Source organism: Loxodonta africana, chromosome 14 (genome assembly GCF_030014295.1).
Source record: "Loxodonta africana isolate mLoxAfr1 chromosome 14, mLoxAfr1.hap2, whole genome shotgun sequence".
Classification (NCBI taxonomy): Eukaryota; Metazoa; Chordata; class Mammalia; order Proboscidea; family Elephantidae; genus Loxodonta; species Loxodonta africana.
In genome coordinates this window covers 6,680,423-6,700,908 of record NC_087355.1, presented here as the reverse complement: position 1 = coordinate 6,700,908, position 20,486 = coordinate 6,680,423, and the positions used below count along the sequence as shown (strand labels likewise).

General features: G+C 38.9%; 1 protein-coding gene across 1 annotated transcript in view; it reads right to left on the bottom strand.

Annotated features, from left to right (window-relative positions):
• RGS20 (regulator of G protein signaling 20) overlaps positions 1-20,486 on the bottom strand; it is a 138,184-nt gene that overhangs the window by 6,914 nt on the left and 110,784 nt on the right. The window contains exon 4 of the mRNA XM_003408317.3: positions 7,848-7,934. Within this exon, the coding sequence (XP_003408365.2) occupies positions 7,848-7,934 (87 nt within the window). The remainder of the gene's footprint in view (positions 1-7,847; positions 7,935-20,486) is intronic.

The window sequence follows — 20,486 nt, the reverse complement described above, 5'->3', positions numbered from 1 at the left end:
CAGTATTAGAATTTTTTTTAAAAGAGAGATCATATATACCTTCCATAGCACTGAAAACCTGATAGCAAAGAAAGCGCAGTTCATATTGCAAAAGAAAAGCTTAAGGAAATAATTAGGAGATATTATAAGCAGGAAACCAAAGAATATTTGAGACGATTAAACATCAAGAATGATCAAAATCACCGGTCAATGCGACTGGATTCTAGGACCCTATTTAAAGACAGAAAGAGCCCTGGTGGTGCAGTGTTTAAGAACTTGGCTGCTAAACCAAAAGGTCGGCAGTTTGAACCCACCAGCCACTCTGGGGAGAGAAAGATGTGGCAGTCTGCTTCCTTAAAGATTTATAGCCTTGGAAACCCTCTGGGGCAGTTCTACTCTGTCCTACAGGGTCGTTATGAGTCAGAATCGACTGATGGCAGTGGGTCTGGTTTGGTCTGTGGTATTTAAAGAAAGCCTCGAGTTGCAATAGTGAAGGACTCTATGGGGGAAAATATTAAACAATGCAGGAAGCATCAAAAGAAGATGGAAAGAATACACAGAGTCATTATACCAAAAAGAATTAGTCGATGTTCAACCTTTTCAAGAGGTAGCATATGATCAGGAACCAATGGTACTGAAGGAAGAAGTCCAAGTTGCACTGAGGGCACTGGTGAAACACAAGGCTTCAGGAATTGATGGAATATCAACTGAGATGTTTCAACAAATGGATGCAGCGCTGCAAGTGCTCACTTGTCTATGCCAAGAAATATGGAAGACAGCTTCCTGGCCAACTGACTGGAAGAGATCCGTATTTATGACTATTCCCAAGAAAGGTGATCCAACCGAATGTGGAAATTATACAACAATATCATTAATATCACACATAAGCAAAATTTTGCTGAAGATCATTCAAAAGCGGCTGCAGTGGTATATCAAGAGGTAACTGCTGGAAATTCAGGCCGGTTTCAGAAGAGGACATGGAACCAGGGATATCCTTGGTGATGTCAGATGGATCCTGGCTGAAAGAGGAGAATGCCAGAGGAATGTTTACCTATATCTTATTCACTATGCAAAGGCATTCGACTGTGGATCATAACAAATTATGGACAACATTGAGAAGAATGGGAATTCCAGAACATTTAATTATGCTTATGAAGAAACTGTACATAGATCAAGAGGTGGTTGTTCAGGCAGAACAAGGGGATACTGAGTGGTTTAAAGTCAGGAAAGGTGTGCATCAGCATTGTATTTTCTTTTTTATTCAGTCTGTGTGCTGAGCAAATCCAAGAAGATGGATGATATGAAGAACGGGATATCAGGATTGGAAGAAGACTCATTAACAACCTGTGTTATGCAGATGACAGAACCTTGCTTGCTGAAAGTGAAGAGGACTTGAAGCACTTGCTGATGAAGATCAAAGATCTCAGCCTTCATATGGATTACATCTCAACATAAAGAAAAAAAAAAAAATCCTTACAACTGGACCGGTAAGCCACGTCATGATAAATGGAGAAAAGGTTGAAGTTGTCAAGGATTTCATTTTACTTGGATCCACAATCAACACCCATGGAAGCAGCAGTCAAAAAATCAAAAGACACATTACATTAGGAAAATCTGCTGCAAAGGACCTCTTTAAAGTGTTGAAAGGCAAAGGTGTCACCTTGAAGACTAAGGTGCACCTGACCCAAGCCATGGTATTTTCAATCGCATCATATGCATGTGAAAGCTGGACAATGAATAAGGAAGACCAAAGAAGAATTGATGCCTTTGAATTGTGGTGTTGGCAAAGAGTATTGAATATACCATGGACTGCCAGAAGAATGAATAAACCTGTCTTGGAAGAAGTACAACCAGAATGCTCCTTAGAAGCAAGGATGGCGAGACTGTGTCTCACATACTTTGGTCATGTTATCAGGAGGGATCAGTCCCTGAAGAAGGACATCATGCTTGGTAAAGTACAGGGTCAGCGGAAAGGAAGACTCTCAACGAGATGGATTGACACAGTGTCTGCAACAATCGGCTCAAGCATAACAATGATTTTAAGGATGGCGCAGGACCGGGCAGTGTTTTGTTCTGTTGTACACAGAGCCGCTATGAGTCATAACCAACTCGACAGCACCTAACAACAATCACAACAACATTTAAAGAAAGAAACTCAAAGTGGGCCAAAAAAGCAACTCAGCATGATGCTATTTCCAGGAAACCCATAAAACATTACCAGAAATTTAAAGACAAGTAGAAAAACAAAAGTAAATGAGACAAATAAAGTAAGTACAGTCATGCATCACTTCATGTCCAGGATAGTTCTCTGAACTAGGACGTTATGTGATTGGATGTTGTGGGAACACCTGGGTCCCCACAGCCCAGTGAGGTCATGGCGGGGGCGGAGGTCTGGGGGTGAGCACGAGCGGCAGAAGAGCAGTCTCTGTTACCTGGGGCCCTCGCCCTGCCCACCCCCGATGCCTGCTGACCTTGGGGGCTCGGGAGCAGGATCGGTGCCCACTCTTCCCAGCCCCAGGGGTGCCTGTTCCCGGGGCAGTGGGGTGCGGAGGGGTGGGCTCACCACCCTTGGGCTGTGGGCATCCCCTGGAAGGCGCGTGTTGAACCACAGACACGTATGCAGGCAGACGTTGCCCAGACAGAAGTTAAGCAGCACAAGACTGTATAACATCGAAGGAGAAGTGGAAGCAAAGGTATAAAATTGTATAAAGAGTCATTTTCTATTGTTAATTGTATACAACTGAGAATGAATAATTGTTGTTGTTGTTAGTTGCCTTTGAGTTGACTCTGACTCATGGCCACCCCAGTGTGCAGATTGGAATTGTTCCATAGGGTTTTCAGTGGCTGGGATCTTTTGGAAGCAGACTGCCAGGCCTTACTTCTGAGGCACCTCTGGGTGGGTTTGAACTGCCAGCCTTTTGGTTAGTAATACAGTGCTTAACCACTGGGTCACCCAGGGACTCCTTGAGAATAAATAATAGCTAACATATGTTGAGTGCTTGCCTTTCGCTAGGATCTAAGTGCTGTATTTGTCTTATTCAATTTTTACAACACTTCATTGGCTTGAGGCACAAAATCCTATTATGATCCCCATTTTATATATGAGGAAACTGAGGCAGGGTGTGGCTATTAAGTAAACTCCCCAAGTCACACAGGTAGGATGGTTAGAGCTAGGACCAGTTGCAGGCATTCTGGTGCCACGCATAACAGTCTCAAAGCTTTGTTGTCATTAGCTGCCGTCAAGTCAGTTCTGACTCGTGGCAATCCCCTGGGTGTCAGAGTAGAGCTGCTCCACAGGGTTGTTAAGGCTGTGACCCTTCAGAAGCAGATTGCCAGGGCCATCTTCCAAGGCGCCTCTGGGTGGGTTTGAACTGCACTTTGCCATTGCACAGCTCAGAGACAGTCTCAAAGTTGAGTGCTGCACTGGACTATATAAAATAGAAGTAGTTTTTAACAAAGTTAAAAATTGTGGTAGAGCTTTACATGCCTCCCAGATTTCAAAAACTGTGGGCAAGACTATGAAAAACTATACTCAAACAAATTTGAAAACCTAGAAGAAATGGATGAATTCCTAGAAACACACTACCTACCAAACTAGCACAAACAGAGGTAGAACAACTAAACAGACCCATAACAAAAGAAGAGATCGAAAAGGTAACCAAAAAACTCCCAACAAAAAAAAGCCCTGGTCCAGACAGCTTCACTGCAGAGTTCTACCAAACTTTCAGAGAAGAGTTAACACCACTACTACTAAAGGTATTTCAGAGCATAGAAAAGGACGGAATATTACCAAACTCATTCTGTGAAGCCACCATATCCCTGATACCAAAACCAGGTAAAGACACCACAAGAAAAGAAAATTACAGACCTATATCCCTCATGAACGTAGATGCAAAAATCCTCAACAAAATTCTAGCCAATAGAATTCAAAAACATATCCAAAAAATAATTCACCATGACCAAGTGGGATTCATACCAGGCATGCAGGGATGGTTCAACATTAGAAAAACAATTAACGTAATCCACCACATAAATAAAACAAAAGACAAGAATCACATGATTTTATCAATTGATGCAGAAAAGGCATTTGACAAAGTTCAACACTCATTCATGATAAAAACTCTCAGCAAAATAGGAATAGAAGGAAAATTCCTCACCATAATAAAGGGCATTTATACAAACCCAACAGAAGGAGCCTGAAAACATTCCCACTGAGATCAGGAACCAGACAAGGATGCCCTTTATCACCACTCTTATTCAACATTGTGCTGGAAGCCCTAGCCAGAGCAATTAGGCTGTGATAAAGGAATAAAGGGCATCCAGATGGTCTCTATTTGCAGAAGACATGATCTTATACACAGAAAACCCTAAGGAATCCTCTAGAAAACTACTGAAACTAATAGAAGAGTTCAGCAGAGTATCGGGATACAAGATAAACATACAAAAGTCAGTTGGATTCCTCTACACCAACAAAAAGAACATTGAAAAGGAAATCACCAAATCGATGCCATTTACAGTAGCCCCCAAGAAGATAAAATAAAATGCTTAGGAATAAATCTTACCAGACATGTAAAAGACTTATACAAACAAAACTACAGTACGCATCTGCAAGAAACCAAAAGAGACTTACGTAAGTGGAAGGACATACCTTGCTCGTGGATAGGAAGACTTAACATTATAAAAATGTCTATTCTACCAAAAGCGATCTATACATCTAATGCAATTCTGATCCAAATCCCAATGACATTCTTTAATGAGATGGAGAAACAAATCACCAACTTCATATGGAAGGGAAAGAGGCCCCGGATAAATAAGGCATTACTGGAAAAGAAGAACAAAGTGGGAGGCTTTACTTTACCTGATTTTAGAACCTATTATACCGCCACAATAGTCTAAACAGCCTGGTACTGGGACAACAACAGATACATGGACCAATGGAACAGAATTGAGAATCCAGACATAAATCCATCCACATATGAGCAGCTGATATTTGACAAAGGCCCCAAAACAGTTAAATGGGGAAAAGACAGTCTTTTTAACAAATGATGCTGGCATAACTGGATATCCATCTGCAAAAAAAAACTCCATGCACAAAAACTAACTCAAAATGGATCAAAGACCTAAATATAAAATCTAAAATGATAAAGATCATGGAAGAAAAAATAGGGACAACGTTAGGAGCCCTAATACATGGCATAAACAGTATACAAAACATTATAAAGAATGTAGGAGAAAAACTAGATAACTGGGAGTTACTAAAAATCAAACACCTTTGCTCAGCCAAAGACTTCACCAGAAGAGTAAAAAGACAACCTACAGACTGGGAGATTTTTGGTTATGACAAATCAGATCAGCGTCTAATCTCTAAAATCTACAAAATACTGCAAAACCTCCACAACAAAAAGACAAATAACCCAATTAAAAACTGGGCCAAAGATATGAAAAGACACATCACTAAAGAAGACATTCAGGTAGCCAACAGATGTATGAGGAAATGTTCACAATCATTAGCCATTAGAGAAATGCAGATCAAAACTACAATGAGATTTCATCTCACTCCAACAAGGCTGGCATTAATCCAAAAAACACAAAAGAATAAATGTTGGAGAGGCTGTGGAGAGACTGGAACACTTCTACACTGCTGGTGGGAATGTAAAATGGTACAACCACTTTGGAAATCGATTTGGCGCTTCCTTAAAAAGCTAGAAATAGAACTACCATACGATCCAGCAATCCCACTCCTTGGAATATATCCTAGAGAAATAAGAGCCTTTACATGAACAGTTATATGCACACCCATGTTTACTGCAGCACTGTTTACAATAGCAAAAACATGGAAGCAACCAAGGTGCCCATCAACGGATGAATGGATAAATTATGGTATATTCACACAATGGAATATTACGCATTGATAAAGAACAGTGAGGAATCTGAAACATTTCATAACATGGAGGAACCTGGAAGGCATTATGCTGAGTGAAATTAGTCAGTTGCAAAAGGACAAATATTGTATAAGACCACTATTATAAGAACTTGAGAAATAGTTTAAACTGAGAAGAAAACATTCTTTTGTGGTTACGAGAGGGGGGAGGGAGGGAGGGTGGGAGAAGGGCATTCACTAACTAGACAGTAGATAAGAACTACTTTAGGTGGAGGGAAAGACAGCCCACAATACAGGGGAGGTCAGCACAATTGGACTAAAGCAAAAGCAAGTTTCCTGAATAAACTGAATGCTTTGAAGGCCAGTGTAGCAGGGGCAGGGGTCTGGGGACCATGGTTTCAGGGGGCATCTAAGTCAATTGGCATAATAAAATCTATTAAGAAAACATTCTGCATCCCACTTTGAAGAGTGGCGTCTGGGGTCTTAAATGCTAGCAAGCAGCCATCTAAGATGCATCAATTGGTCTCAACCCACCTGGACCAAAGGAGAATGAAGAACACCGAGGACACAAGGTGATCAGGAGCCCAAGAGACAAAAAGGGCCACATGAACCAGAGTCTACATCATCCTGAGACCGGAAGAACTAGATGGTGCCCGGCTACAACTGATGACTGCCCCTGACAGGGAACACAACAGAGAACCCCTGAGGGAACAGGAGAGCAGTGGGATGCAGACACCAAATTCTCATAAGACCAGACTTAATGGTCTGACTGAGACTAGAAAGACCCCGGTGGTCATGGCCCCCAGACCTTCTCTTGGCCCAGGATAGGAACCATTCCCAAAGCCAACTCTTCAGACATGGATTGGACTGGACAATGGGATGGAGAGGGATGCTGGTGAGGAGTGAGCTTCTTGGATCAGGTGGACACTTGAGACTATGTTGGCATCTCCTGCCTGGAGGGGAGATGAGAGGGTGGAGTGGGTTAGAAGCTGGTGAAATGTACACGAAATGAGACAGTGGAGGGAGACAGCGGGCTGTCTCATTAGGGTGAGAGTAATTGGGAGTGCGTAGCAAGGTGTATGTGGGTTTTTGTGTGAGAGACTGACTTGATTTGTAAACTTTCACTTAAAGCACAATAAAAATTATTTTTAAAAAAGTGGGTAAGAATAAAGAAGAAAAATATTTAAGCTCTTTTTTGTACTATTAGATTTTTCCCTCAAAAAAGAAGCAATGTAATATAAAATCTATTTTAATGTTTTTAGGGTATTTGTCTAATATCTGTAATTTCATAGGCTGTTATAATACCAAGATAAAACCCATTGCCATTGAGTCGATTCTGACTCATAGCGACCCTATAGGACAGGGTAGAACTGGCCCATAGAGTTTCCAAGGAGCACCTGGTGGATTCGAACTGCCGACCTTTTGGTTAGCAGCCATAGCTCTTAACCACTATGCCACCAGGGTTTCCCAATACCAAGATAGGTATAAAAATAATTAAGTGGAAGCAAATCAATTGATAATATAAAGAAAAAAAGACAATTTTAAAATTTGGCATTATGGAAAGTAATTTTATGTGTGTTTTCTTTAAAATTCTTTTCAAAACACCTAGACTTAAAAAATAATACATTGGTCATTTAGTATAAATTTACAGGAAAATGGACTTACATTTTCCTGAAAACCAAGTATGTATATGTTTCATTATGGTCTTTTATTCTAAAAAATATATGAAAATGAAATATATGTTTTGTCAAGAAGCATCAACTTCTATTTGTGATTAGCAGGAAATGGATTACTAATGGGACTGCTTTTACTCCCTGTCGCACATGATTTAAAAGGAGTTCTGCAAGGTGAAGTGGTGAGGCCACCCTCATCTTATTAAATTGCAGTTAGAGAAACTGTGAATTCTTTTGAAACATATAATGTAAAAACTAAAAAAAAAAGTTGGCATTTCTGTCAATTTGGTGACCTTAGTAACACGAGGTTTCACCTTTCTTCACAGGTTGGGGTGCCCTCTGTTCTCAGGTCGTGGGAAGCCCTCCTGAGTCTCTGATCTTCTTGGTTTCTGACAGTGAGGCTGAAAGAAACAAGACATTTTCATGTCACATGAGCCCATTCTATACTAAGGATATAATTTATGCAAATATTTTAAAGTACTTCAGATCCCCAAGGAGAATGTCTTCCTCTCCTTGAAAAAAATGGCCTTGACTGGTTTTGTTAAGTAGACCAAAGACAGATAGTAAGGTAACATAAGTGAAATAAATTATAATATTGTGGTCTACAGTAATTAGCATAATAATTAGAAATTATTATGCTCAATTACATTTAGAATCAAATTTTTTTCATAAAAACACATTCATTAAAACAAAAAACCCATTGCCATCCAGTCGATCCTGACTCATAGCAGCGTAGAACTGGCCTGTAGAGTATCCAAGGAGTGCCTGATGGATTCAAACCACCAACCTTTTGGTTAGCAGCTGTAGCTGTTAACCACTACACCACCAGGATTTCCAGACATTCACTAGAAAGTAGCAAAAAATTGTTTGGAATGTTCTGGTTTTTCACTCCATTGCCTGAACCTTAAAAAAAAAAAAAGTATTCTCCGGTTTTTGTTTCAATCAAAATGGAGGTTTTATATATGTATAGGCACATACACAAAAGTATTAGAGAAAAAAGGATACAATAAAAATCCACTATTGTGTCTTTCAAGAGAATTTAAGTTTCCTTACATACATTTCTTTGTAAATTTATTCCAAGTATTTTTGTTGTTATTATAAATGGAATTTTCATTTCCATTTATCTCCTAACTGGTTATTGTTTCTACATAAGAAGGCTTTTAATTTTTTAATAGCCTTTTTTAGTTACTATTTATATACCATAAAGTTTACCTGTTTAAAGTATACAGTTTAATGGTTTTTAGCATATTCAGAGTTAGGCAACCATCAGCACATTCTAATTTAGAACATTTCATTACCCCAAGCAGAAACTTTGCACCCATTAGCGGTCACTCCTCATCCACCCATCTCTCTGTTCTCCGCCAGCCCTGGGCAGACACTCATCTGCTTTCTGTCTCTGTGCTGTTGTTGTCAGTTGCCATCGAGCTCGTTCCCACTCACGGCAGCCTTACGTATCACAGAATGAAACGCTGCTTGGTCCGGCGTCATCTTCATGATCTTTGGTCCGTTTGAGTCTACTGTTGCTCTCTCAATCTGTCTCACTGAGGGCTTCCCTCGTTTTTGCTGACCTCACTCTACTTTACCAAACATGATGTCCTTTTCTAGCCACTGGTCTTTCCTGATGATAAGTCCAAAGTAAGTGAGCTGAAGTCTCACCATCCTCGCTTGCAAGGAGTATCCTGGTTGTATTTCTTCTAAGAATGATTTGTGCATTCTTCCGGTAGTCCATGTTGTATATTCAACATCCTTTGCCAACACCACATTTCGAATGCATCAATTTTTTTTTTTCTGTCTTCCTTGGCCATCCCCATGATTGCTTTCAGATGAGATCGTTGTGATCCATATGGTTCTCATTGGCTGATTTTGGGAATAGATCACCAGTCCTTCTTCCTAGTTTGTCTTATTCTGGAAGCTCTGCTGAAACCTGTGCAGCACCTTTGCGACATGCAAGCCTCCACTGACGGGGGTGGTGGCTGTGCAGGAGTCGCGCTGGCTGGAAAGGGAACAGGGTCTCCTGCATGCAGGTGAGACTTCTACCACTGATCCTCATCTAATTGCATTAATTAAACTGTTAAATACAAGGTGGAATAGCAGTGGCGACTGTGGACACGTTTCGCTCTTGATTTTAGCAGGAATGCCTTGAGTGTTTCCTATGAATTTCCGAGTGGCTTTTTTATCATTGACTATTTGTGTTTGCTCTATCTGGTTACTGCTTCAATTCCTTTTATTATATCATCCCTTAACACATTTTTTTACTTCATCTTATGTCTTCTTGCCCATTTTCAGCACCTCTGCTTTATAAATAATGTGTATGTTTAGCTCTATTTTTCTTTAACTGCACAAATCATTAGAACCACAGGAACTCTTTGACTTGATGATTTCATGTGCCAGGACTAAAAAGTTTCAGTAAATAATGGTTTCTTAAAAATAAACAAAAACAAAACTTGAGAGGAATCTGGGTGGGATTCTTTCTGTGTCAGCATTGATAAAGCATGGCTTCCTAGGCTTCTTTTGTAAGCAGGGCACATTATTGCACAGTGGGGGCAACAAAGCTCAGAGAAAGAGAAATGATGAATTTGACATGAGATTCCTGAATTGGAAGCTATACTGCGAACTAAATAATGCAAAATTTCTTTAACCTTTGACACTTCTTCCTGTCTCTCTCTCTTTTCCAAGTAGTATTTTTTTTAAGGAGATGTTCCTGAAAAAGTAAAGAATATATTTTGTGTCAAGTTTTCTTTACCCAGGGTTTTTGTTATTGGGGCATTGGTGGTTCGATGGTAGAATTCTTCCATGCAGGAGGCCTGGGTTCAATTCCTGGCCAAGGTACCTCAAGTACAGCCAGCACCAGTCTATCAGTGGAGTCTGTGTGTTGCTATGGTGCTGAACGGCTTTCAGCAGAGCTTCCAGATTAAGACGGGCTATTTATGAGGAAAGGCCTGGCAATCTACTTCCAAAAACCAGCCAATGAAAACCCTGTGGATCACAATGGTCCAATCCCATCATGTATGGGGTCACCATGATTCAGGAACCTACTCGAGGGCAGCTAACAACAACAAAAACACTCTTATCGTTACAGCAGAACAAGAAAATGTGGGCAGAAGCCAAGATAGGTGCTCGCCATGTTTGAGAAAAAAATCAGTAAAAGAAGACCCATTGGTAGGTATATTTCTGTAATTTTTGAATTATAAAGAGAAAAAAAAACTCTTCAACCTACTGGGGAAAAAAAGTTTATCTTCAAGGGAACAAAATTATGGATGACTTCCTTCATAGCACTACACGCCAGAAGCCTCAGTGCAGTTTTGAGTAAGCTTAACACAATGGCTTAGAACAGCTTACCTTTCTTGAAAACTGACTTTACTGTGTATAAATGGCTCAATCTCAAAGCATAATGCTGAGTGAAAAAAAAAATCAAGAAAAGGAAATATTAAAAGAGTTGAGATTTCCTGTGTACTTTCTCTCCAACCTTTTCCCCCCTCTCTACCCCAAGGATAACCACCATCCTTAATTTGTTGTTTGTCGTTCCCATGATGTCCATGCCAATCCATACTTATATGTTCGCACACACTGTATCTTCAAACTTTGTATAAACGTATTACACAATATGTATTGCTTTATAATTTGCTTTTCCCCCTCTAGCACAGGCATTTAAATGCTGCATGGTATTACATTTTTTACTATATCGCAATTCTCCTGTTCGTGAACTTTGGAGCCGTTTTCCATTTTTTGCAATAACAGTAATGCTGCAGTGAGTCTTCCTGCATGCCTCCTTGCCCTCATGCGAGAGTTCTTCCTAGGCTGGAGTGCATACTTAGAAGTGGAGCTGCTGTTCGAAGGTTATGCACATCTTCAGACTTATCCGGTGTTGCCTAATGGTTTTCCCAAGTGGCTGTACTGTTTTTACACTCCTTTTTCACTATTTTTCCCACCACATGATTTTTCAATTTTAAATACCAGCTTTTTAAATATTTTGCCAACCTGATAGATATGAAGTGATATAATTTAATTTTCATTGTCTTGATCCTAGTTAGCAGAAAGAAGTACAAGTAGATTTTCTTTTCTGTTCCACTTTATTTGCTGACTTTTCTTTTGGTCATTATTCTCTTACTAGTCTTCTGAAGTTTTTTTTATATATTCTGGATATGGATTCTTGTTTGTTATATGCACTCTATCTTCTTCCAGTATTTTTACCTTTTCATTGTATTTTGGGTATCTTGGCAATGTTTTCTTATTTCTTTGTTAGATACATTTTAAAAAACAGTTTTATTGCAATAGAATTAAGATACCATACAACTCACCAATTTAAAGTGCACAATACAATGTGTTTAGCATATTTATAGAGTCATGCAACCATCACCATAATCTATTTTAGAATACTCTGTCATCCCCAAAAGAAACCCATTAACAGTCACTCCCCTTTCCCTCCAGCCCCAATCATAGACAAACACTAATCTATTTTCTGTATCTATTTGCCTGTTCTGGCTTTTTTCACTTACCATAATATTTTCATCCATGCTATAACATGCATCCGTACTTCATTCCTTTTTATTATCACATAATTTCCTATTGTATGAACATACAACATTTTGCTTATGCACTAGTCAGTTGATGGACATTGTACATTCATGTACAAGTTTTTCTGTGGTATATGTTTTCATTTCTTTTATTAAACACATTTTAACATTTTAATTTAGCCAAATTTATCAGTCTTTTCCTTTTATGGGTGTTTTCTTATTGAAGTTAATTCTTCCCAACACCAAGGTCATAAAGATATTATCCTATATTTTCTTCTTGACTATTACCATTTAGTTTCTTTAGGCCACCTGAACTGATCTTGTTTGGGGGAGGATAGGTTGATTTTTGTATATGGTGCAATATAAGAAAATAATTCTATTTTTTCCATATAGATACCAGGTAGGATGACCAGGTTTGCCCAGGACTTAGGGGTTTTCTGGGATGTGAGCCTTTTCAGTGCTAAAACTGAGAAAGTCTGGGCAAGGTGGGATAAGGTGATCACCCTTATGCCAGGTGTCCTGCTATTTATTGAATATTTTATTCTCTCCTTCACACATGCCATATGTTAATAAAGTTTTCTATATTTCTTCTGTTGTCTTCTATGTGTTGTATTTCTCAGCTAATAATAATACCATTCATTTTGAAAGGAAATTTTCTTATAGGTAATTTTTTTCCCAAACAAAATCTGCAGTTATTTGACTATCATCAACATTAAATTATTTGTCTCCAGCTTTTGTTGTAAACTTTTTTTTTATTGTCCTTTAAGTAAAAGTTTACAATTCGAGTCAATTTCTCATACAGAAAATTATACACACATTGTTATGTGACCCTAATTGCTCTCCCTGCAATGTGATAGCACACTCCTCCTCTCTACCGTGTATTTCCTGCGTCCATTCAACCAGCTCCTGTCTCCTTCTGCCTTCTCATTTGCCTCTGGACAGGAGCTGCTAACATGGTCTCGTGTCTACTTGAGCCAAGAAGCACAATCTTCACCAGTATCATTCTACATCTTACAGTCCAATCTAATCTTTGTCTGAAGCGTTGGCTTTGAGAATCATTTTAGTTTTGGGCTAACAGAGAGTCCGGGGGCCGTGTCTTCTAGGGTCCCTCCAGTCTCAGTCAGACCATCAAGTCTGGTCCTTTTACTAGAATTTGAGTTCTGCATCCCACTTTTCCCCACTCCATCAGGGACTCTACTCTGTTGTGTTCCCTGTCAGGGCAGTCTTTGGTGGTTGCTGGGTACCGTCTAGTTCTTCCAGTCTCAGGCTGATGGAGTCTCTGGTTTACGTGGTCCTTTCTGTTTCTTGGGCATATGTTTTTCTTATATCTTTGGTGTTCTTCATTCTTCTTTCCTCCAGGTGGGTTGGGACAAATTAATGCATCTTAGATGGCAGCTTGCAAGCTTTTCAGACCCCAGCTGACACTCACCAAAGTGGGATGCAGAATGCTTTCTTAATAAACTTTGTTATGCCAATTGACCTAGATGTCCCCTGAAACCATAGTCCCAGATCCCTGCCCCTGCTACTCTGTCACTCGAGGTGTCTCGTTGTATTCAGGAAACTTCTTAGCTTTTGGTTTAGTCCAGTTGTGCTGACTTCCCCTGTATTGTGTGTTGTCCTTCCTTTCACCTAAAATAATTCTTGTCTACTATCTAATCAGTGAATGCCCCTCTTTCTTCCTTCCCACCCTTGTAACCATCAAAGAATGTTTTCTTCTGTTTAAACCTTTTCTTGAGTTCTTATAATAGTGGTCGCATACAATATTTGCCCTTTTTTGACTAACTTCACTCAGCACAATGCCTTCTATATTCATCCATGTTATGAGCTGTTTCGCAGATTCATCGTTGTTCTTTATCGTTCTGTAGTATTTCATAGCGTGAATGTGCCATAATTTGTTTTTCCATCCATCCATCGATGGGCACCTACGTTGTTTCCGATTTTTGCTATTGTAAACAGTGCTGCAATGAACATGGGTGTGGATATATCTATTCATGTGAGGACTCTTATTTCCCTAGGATATATTCCAAGCAGTGGGATTGCTGGATTGTATGGTAGTTCTGTTTATAGCTTTTTAAGGAAGCATGAAATTGATTTCCAAAGTAGATGTACCATTTTACATTCCCACCAGTTCCAGTCACTCCACATCCTCGCCAACATTTATTATTTTGTGTTTTTTGGATTACTGCTAGCCTTATTGGGGTGAGATGGTATCTCATTGTAGTTTTGATTTCTCTAATGGTTAGTGATAGCAAACATTTCCTCATTTATCTGTTAGCCACCTGAATGTCTTCTTTGGTGAAGTGCCTGTTCATATCCTTTCCCCATTTTTTAATTGAGTTATTTGCCTTTTCATTGTTGCGGTTTTGCAGTATCTTGTAGACTTTAGAGATTAAATGCTGATCGAATTTGTCATAGACAAAAATCTTTTCCCAGTTTGTAGGCTGTCTTATTACTCTTTTGGTGAAGTCTTTGGATGTGCGTAAGTGTTTGATTTTTAGGAGTTCCCAGTTATCTAGTTTCTCTTCTGGTGTTTGTGCAATTTTAGTAATGTTTTGTATTCTGTTTATGCCATGTATTACTGCTCCTAGCACTGTCCCTATTTTGTCTTCCATGATCTTTATCATTTTAGATTTTATATTTAGGTCTTTGGTCCATTTTGAGTTAGTTTTTATGCATGGCGTGAGGTATTGGTCTTGTTTCATTTTTTTGCAGATGGATATCCAGTTATGCCAGCACCATTTGAAAAGGAGGCTGTCTTTTCCCCAGTTAATGGACTTCGGACCTTTGTCAAATATCAGCTGGTTGTAGGTGGATGATTTTTACGTCTGGATTCTTAATTCTGTTCCATTGGTCTGTTTCTGTTGCTGGACCAGCACCAGGCTGTTTTGACTACCCTGGCAGTATAATAGATTCTAAAATCAAGTAGTGTGAGGAATCCCACTTTGTTCTTCTTTTTCAGTAATGCTTTACTTATCTGGGGCCTCTTCCCTTTCCATATGAAGTTGGTGATTTGTTTCTCCATGTTATTAAAAAATGCTATTGGAGCACAACTGGACTAAACCAAAAGCAAAGAAGTTTCCTGAATAAACTGAACTCTTCAAAGGCCAGTGAGGCAGGGGCAGGGGCTTGGGGACTATGGTTTCAGGGGACATTTAAGTCAATTGGCGTAATAAAATCTATTAAGAAAACATTCTGCATCCTACTTTGGAGAGTGGCGTCTGGGGTCTTTTACACTAGCAAGTGGCCATCTACGATGCATCAATTGGTCTCAACCCACCTGGAGCAAAGGAAAATGAAGAACACCAAAGACACAAGGGAATTATGAGCCCAAGAGACAGAAAAGGCCACATAAACCAGAGACTACATCAGCCTGAGACTGGAAGAACTAGATGGTGCCCGGCTAAAACCGATGACTGCCCTGACAGGGAACATAACAAAGAACCCCTGAGGGAGCAGGAGAGCAGTAGGATGCAGACCCCAAATTCTCGGAAAAAGACCAGACTTAGTGGTCCGACTGAGACTAGAAGGACCCCAGAGGTCATGGTCCTCAGACCTTCTGTTAGCCCAAGACAGGAACCATTCCCAAAGCCAACTCTTCAGACAAGGATTGGACTGGACTATGGGATACAAAATGATACTGGTGAAGAGTGAGCTCCTCGGATCAAGTAGACACATGGGACTATGTGGGTAGCTCCTGCCTGGAGAAGAGATGAGAGGGCAGAGGGGGGCAGAAGCTGGCCAAATGGACATGAAAATAGAGAGTGGAGGGAAGAATTGTGCTGTCTCATTGGAGTGAGAGCAACTAGGAGTATATAGCAAGGTGTATATAAGTTTTCATATGAGAGACTGGCTTGGTTTGTAAACTTTCACTTAAAGCACAATAAAAATTAAAAAAAAAAAACACTATTGGAATTTGAACTGGGATTGCATTGTATCTGCAGATCACTTTAGGTAGAATAGACGTTTTCACAATGTTGAGTCTTCCTATCCATGAGCAAGGTATGTTTTTCCTCTTACGTAGGTCTCTTTTGGTTTCTTGCAGTTTTCTTTTTATAAGTCTTTTACATCTCTGGTTAGATTTATTCCAAAGTATTTTATCTTCTCAGGGGCTATTGTAAATGGTATTGATGTAGTGATTTCCTCTTCAAAGATCTTTCTGTTGGTGTAGAGGAATCCAACTGATTTTTGTATGTTTACCTTGTATCTTGATGCCTTCCTGAAATCTTCTTTTAGTTCCAATAGTTTTCTTGTGTATTCTTTAGGGTTTTCTGTGTATAAGATCATATCATCTGCAAATAGAGATACTTTTCCTTCTTCATTACCAATTTGGATGCCCTTTTTCTTTATCTAGCCTAACTGCTCTGGCTAGGACCTCCAACACAATGTTGAATAAGAGTGGTGATAAAGGGCATCCTTGTATGGTTCCTGATCTCAAAGAGAATGCTTTCAGGCTTTCTCCATTTAGGATGATGTTGGCTGTTGGCTTTGTATAAATGTCCTTTATTATGTTGAGGAATTTCCCTTCTATTCCTAATTTGCTGAGAGTTTTTATTGGGAATGGGTGTTGGACTTTGTCAAATACCTTTTCTCCATCAATTGGTAAGATCATGTGGTTCTTGTCTTTTATTTCATTTATGTGATGGATTACATCGATTGTTTTTCTAATGTTGAACCATAAGCTGCATACCTGGTATGACTCCCACTTTGTCATGGTGAATTTTTTTGATACGTTGTTGAATTCTATTGGTTAGAATTTTGTTGAGGATTTTTGTGACTAAGTTCATGAAGGATATTGGTCTGTAATTTTCTTTTTTTTGTGGTGTCTTTACCTGGTTTTGGTATCAGGGTTATACTGGCCTTGTAGAATGAGTTTGGGAGTATTCCATCCTTTTCTATGCTCTGAAATACCTTTAGTAGTACTGGTGTTAACTCTTCTCTGAAAGTTTGGTAGAATTGTCCAGTGAAACCATCAGGGCCAGGGCTTTTATTTTGTTGTGAATTTTTAATTACTATCTCAGTCATCTAGTGCTGCTATAACAGAAATACTACAAGTGGATGCCTTTAATAAAGAGAAGTTTATTCTCTCACAGTTCAGTAGGTTAGACATCCGAATTCAGGGTGCCAGCTTCAGGGGAAGGCTTTCTCTCTCTGTCGGCTCTGAAAGAAGGCCCTTGTGATGCATCAGTCTTCCCTTGGCCTGGGAGCATCTCAGCACAGGAACCTCAGGTCCAAAGGACGTGCTCTGCTCCCGGAGCTGCTTTATTGGTGGTATGAAGTCCCCAACTCTCTACTTGCTTCCCTTTCATCTCTTGAGAGAGAAAGGGTGGTAGAGGCCACACCCCAGGGAAACTCCCTTTTTACATTGGATCAGGGATGTGACCTGGTAAAGGTGTTGCAATCCCACCCTAATCCATTTAACATAAAATTACAATCACAAAATGGAGGACCACCACAGAATACTGGTAATCGTGGCCTAACCAAGTTGATACACACCTTTTTGGGGGCACATAATTCAATCCATGACAATTACCTTTTCAATCTCTTCTTTTGTAATAGGCTTATTTGGTTGTTCTACCTCTGTTTGTGTTAGTTATGTAGGTGGTGTGTTTCTAGAAATTTGTCCATTTCCTCTAGGTTTTCAAATTGTTACAGTACAATTTTTCGTAGTATTCTGTTTTGATTCTTCTAATTTCAGTTGGGTCTGTTGTGATATTGCCCATTTCATTTCTTATTCGGGTTATGTGCTTCCGCTGCTGTTTTTCTTTTGTCAGCCTGGCCAGTGATTTATCTATTTTTTTGGTCTTTTCAGAGAACCAGCTTTTGGTCTTAACACTTTCGATTGTTTTTCTACTCTCTATTTCATCTAATTCTGCTCTATTTTTTATTATTTGCTTTCTTCTGGTACCTGAGGGCTTCTTTTGCTGCTTTCTCTTTTAGTTGTAGGGTTAATGCTTTGATTTTGGCACTTTCTTCTTTTTGGCTGTGTGCATTTATTGCTATAAATTGACCTCTGAGCACTGCTTTTGCTGTGTCCTAAACGTCCTAGTAGTTCTCATTTGATTCTGTGCATTTCTTTATTTCCTCTTTAATTTCTTCTATAACACAGTAGTTTTTAAGCAAGATGTTCAGTTCCCATGTGTTTGATTTTTTTTTTTTTCCTTGCTTTTTCTGTTATTGGTTTCTACTTTTATGGCTTTATGGTTAGAAAAAATGCTTTGTAATATTTTGATGCTTTGGATTTTGTTAAGGCTTGCTTTATGGCTTAATAGTCTGGAGAATGTTCCATGTGTGTTGGAAAAGAAAGTATACTTGACTGCTGCTGGGTGGTTTCTTCTGTATACGTTTATGAGGTCAAGTTGGCTGACGGCATTTAGATCTTCTGTGTCTTTATTGAGCTTCTTTCTGGATGTTCTGTCCTTCACCAAAAGTGGTATGTTGAAGTCTCCAACTATTATGGTGGAGCTGTCTATCTCTTGTTTCAATGCTGTTAGAGTTTGTTTTATGTATTTTGGAGCCCTGTCATCAGATGTATAAATATTTAGTAAGGTTATGTCCTCCTGGTTTATTGACCCTTTAATCATTATATAGTCCTTCCTTATCCTTTGTGGTGGATTTTAAAGTCTAATTCCTCAGAAATTGATATTGCCACTCCTAATCTTTTTTTATTGTTGTTTATTTGATTTTTTTTTTTTCCATCCTTTACTTTTAGTTTGTTTGTGCCTTTAAGTCTAAGGTGTGTCTCTTGTACTCATCATATAGATGGATTGTGTTTTTTTCATCTATTCTGCCAGTCTTTGTCTCTTTATTGGTGCATATAGTTCATTTACATTCAGTGTAATTATGGCTAGGTTAAAAAAAAAAAATTTTTTTCTTTTTTTTATGTGTTTAGTGCTGTCATTTTGGTGTCTTTTTCTGTGTGTGTTGTTGACCGTTTCTTTGTTCCGCTTAATTTTCTGTGCTGTCATTTTCCTTTATGTATTTTCGTTTCATCTTTTTCGTTTTTGTTGATTTTGTATTTGCTGTGTCTTTATGTTTTTCTTGTTTTTTTATTTTGATGTGTAGGACTGTTAGTTTCCTTTGTGGTTACCTTAATATTTACCCCTATTTTTATAAGATTAAACCTATTTTTTATTTCTTCGTATCATCTTGACTTCCTCTCCATATGAAAGATCTATGACTTCATTTTTTTGTCCCTGTTTTTTGTTTTAATGTTGTCATCTTTTATAAATTGACATCTGTTTCCCTATTTTGAGTGTTTTAGCTTTGATTTATTTTTGTGACTTCCCTCTCTGGTTGATATCTGGTTGCTCTGTCCTGTGTTCTAGTCTTGGGTTGTTACCTGATGTTATTGATTTTCTAACCTGAGGACTCCCTTTAGTATTTCTTGTAATTTTGGTTTGGTTTTTGTAAATTCCCTAAACTTCTGTTTATCTGGAAATGTCCTAATTTCGCCATCATATTTAAGAGACAGTTTTGCTGGATATATAATTCTTGGCTCACAATTTTTTTCTTTCAAGGCTTTATAAATGTCAATCTCACTGACTTCTTGCCTACATGGTTTCTGCTGAGTAGTCCGAGCTTAGCCTTAGTTGACTCTCCTTTGTAGATGATTTTTTGTTTATCCCTAGCTGCTCTTAAAATCCTCTCTTTATCTTTGGTTTTGGCACGTTTGATTATATCTTGGTGACTTTCTTTTGGAATCTACCTTGTGTGGGTTTTGACAAGCATCTTGGATAGATATCTTCTCATCTTTCAGGATATCAGGGAAGTTTTTTGTTAACAAATCTTTAACAATTCTCTCTGTATTTTCTGTTATCCCCCCCTCCCCAGGTTCTGGTGCTACAATCACTTGTAGGTTATTCCTCTTGATAGAGTCTCATATTATTCTTAGGGTTTCTTCATTTTTTAAATTCTTTTATCTGATTTTTCCTCAAATATGTTGGTATCAAGTCCTTTATCTTCAATCTCATTATTCTGACTTTGATTGCCTCAATTCTGCTCCTCCAACTTTCTATTGAGTTGTCTAATTCTGAAATTTTATAGTTAATCTGGATTTCTGTTTGCTCTCTGTGGATTCTTGCAACCTGTTAAATTTGTCATTATGCTCTTGTCTAATCTTCTTAAGTTCCTCTATTGTTTTGTCTTTGTGTTCCTTGGCTTGTTCTGTGTTTTGCCTGATCGCCTTCCTGATCTCTTGAAGAGTTCTGTATATTAATCTTTTGTATTCTACCTCCAGTAATTCCAGGAAGTTACCTTCATCTGGAAGATTTCTTGGTTCTTTGTTTTGGCAGCTTGCTGAAGACATCATGGTCTGCCTCTTTATGTGATTTGACATCGACTATTGTCTCCAAGCCTTCAATAAGTTATTGTATTTACGGATTTTAGGTTTGCTTACTGTGTCCTAGATTCTTGTTTTGTTTTGTTATGCCCAAACAGGCT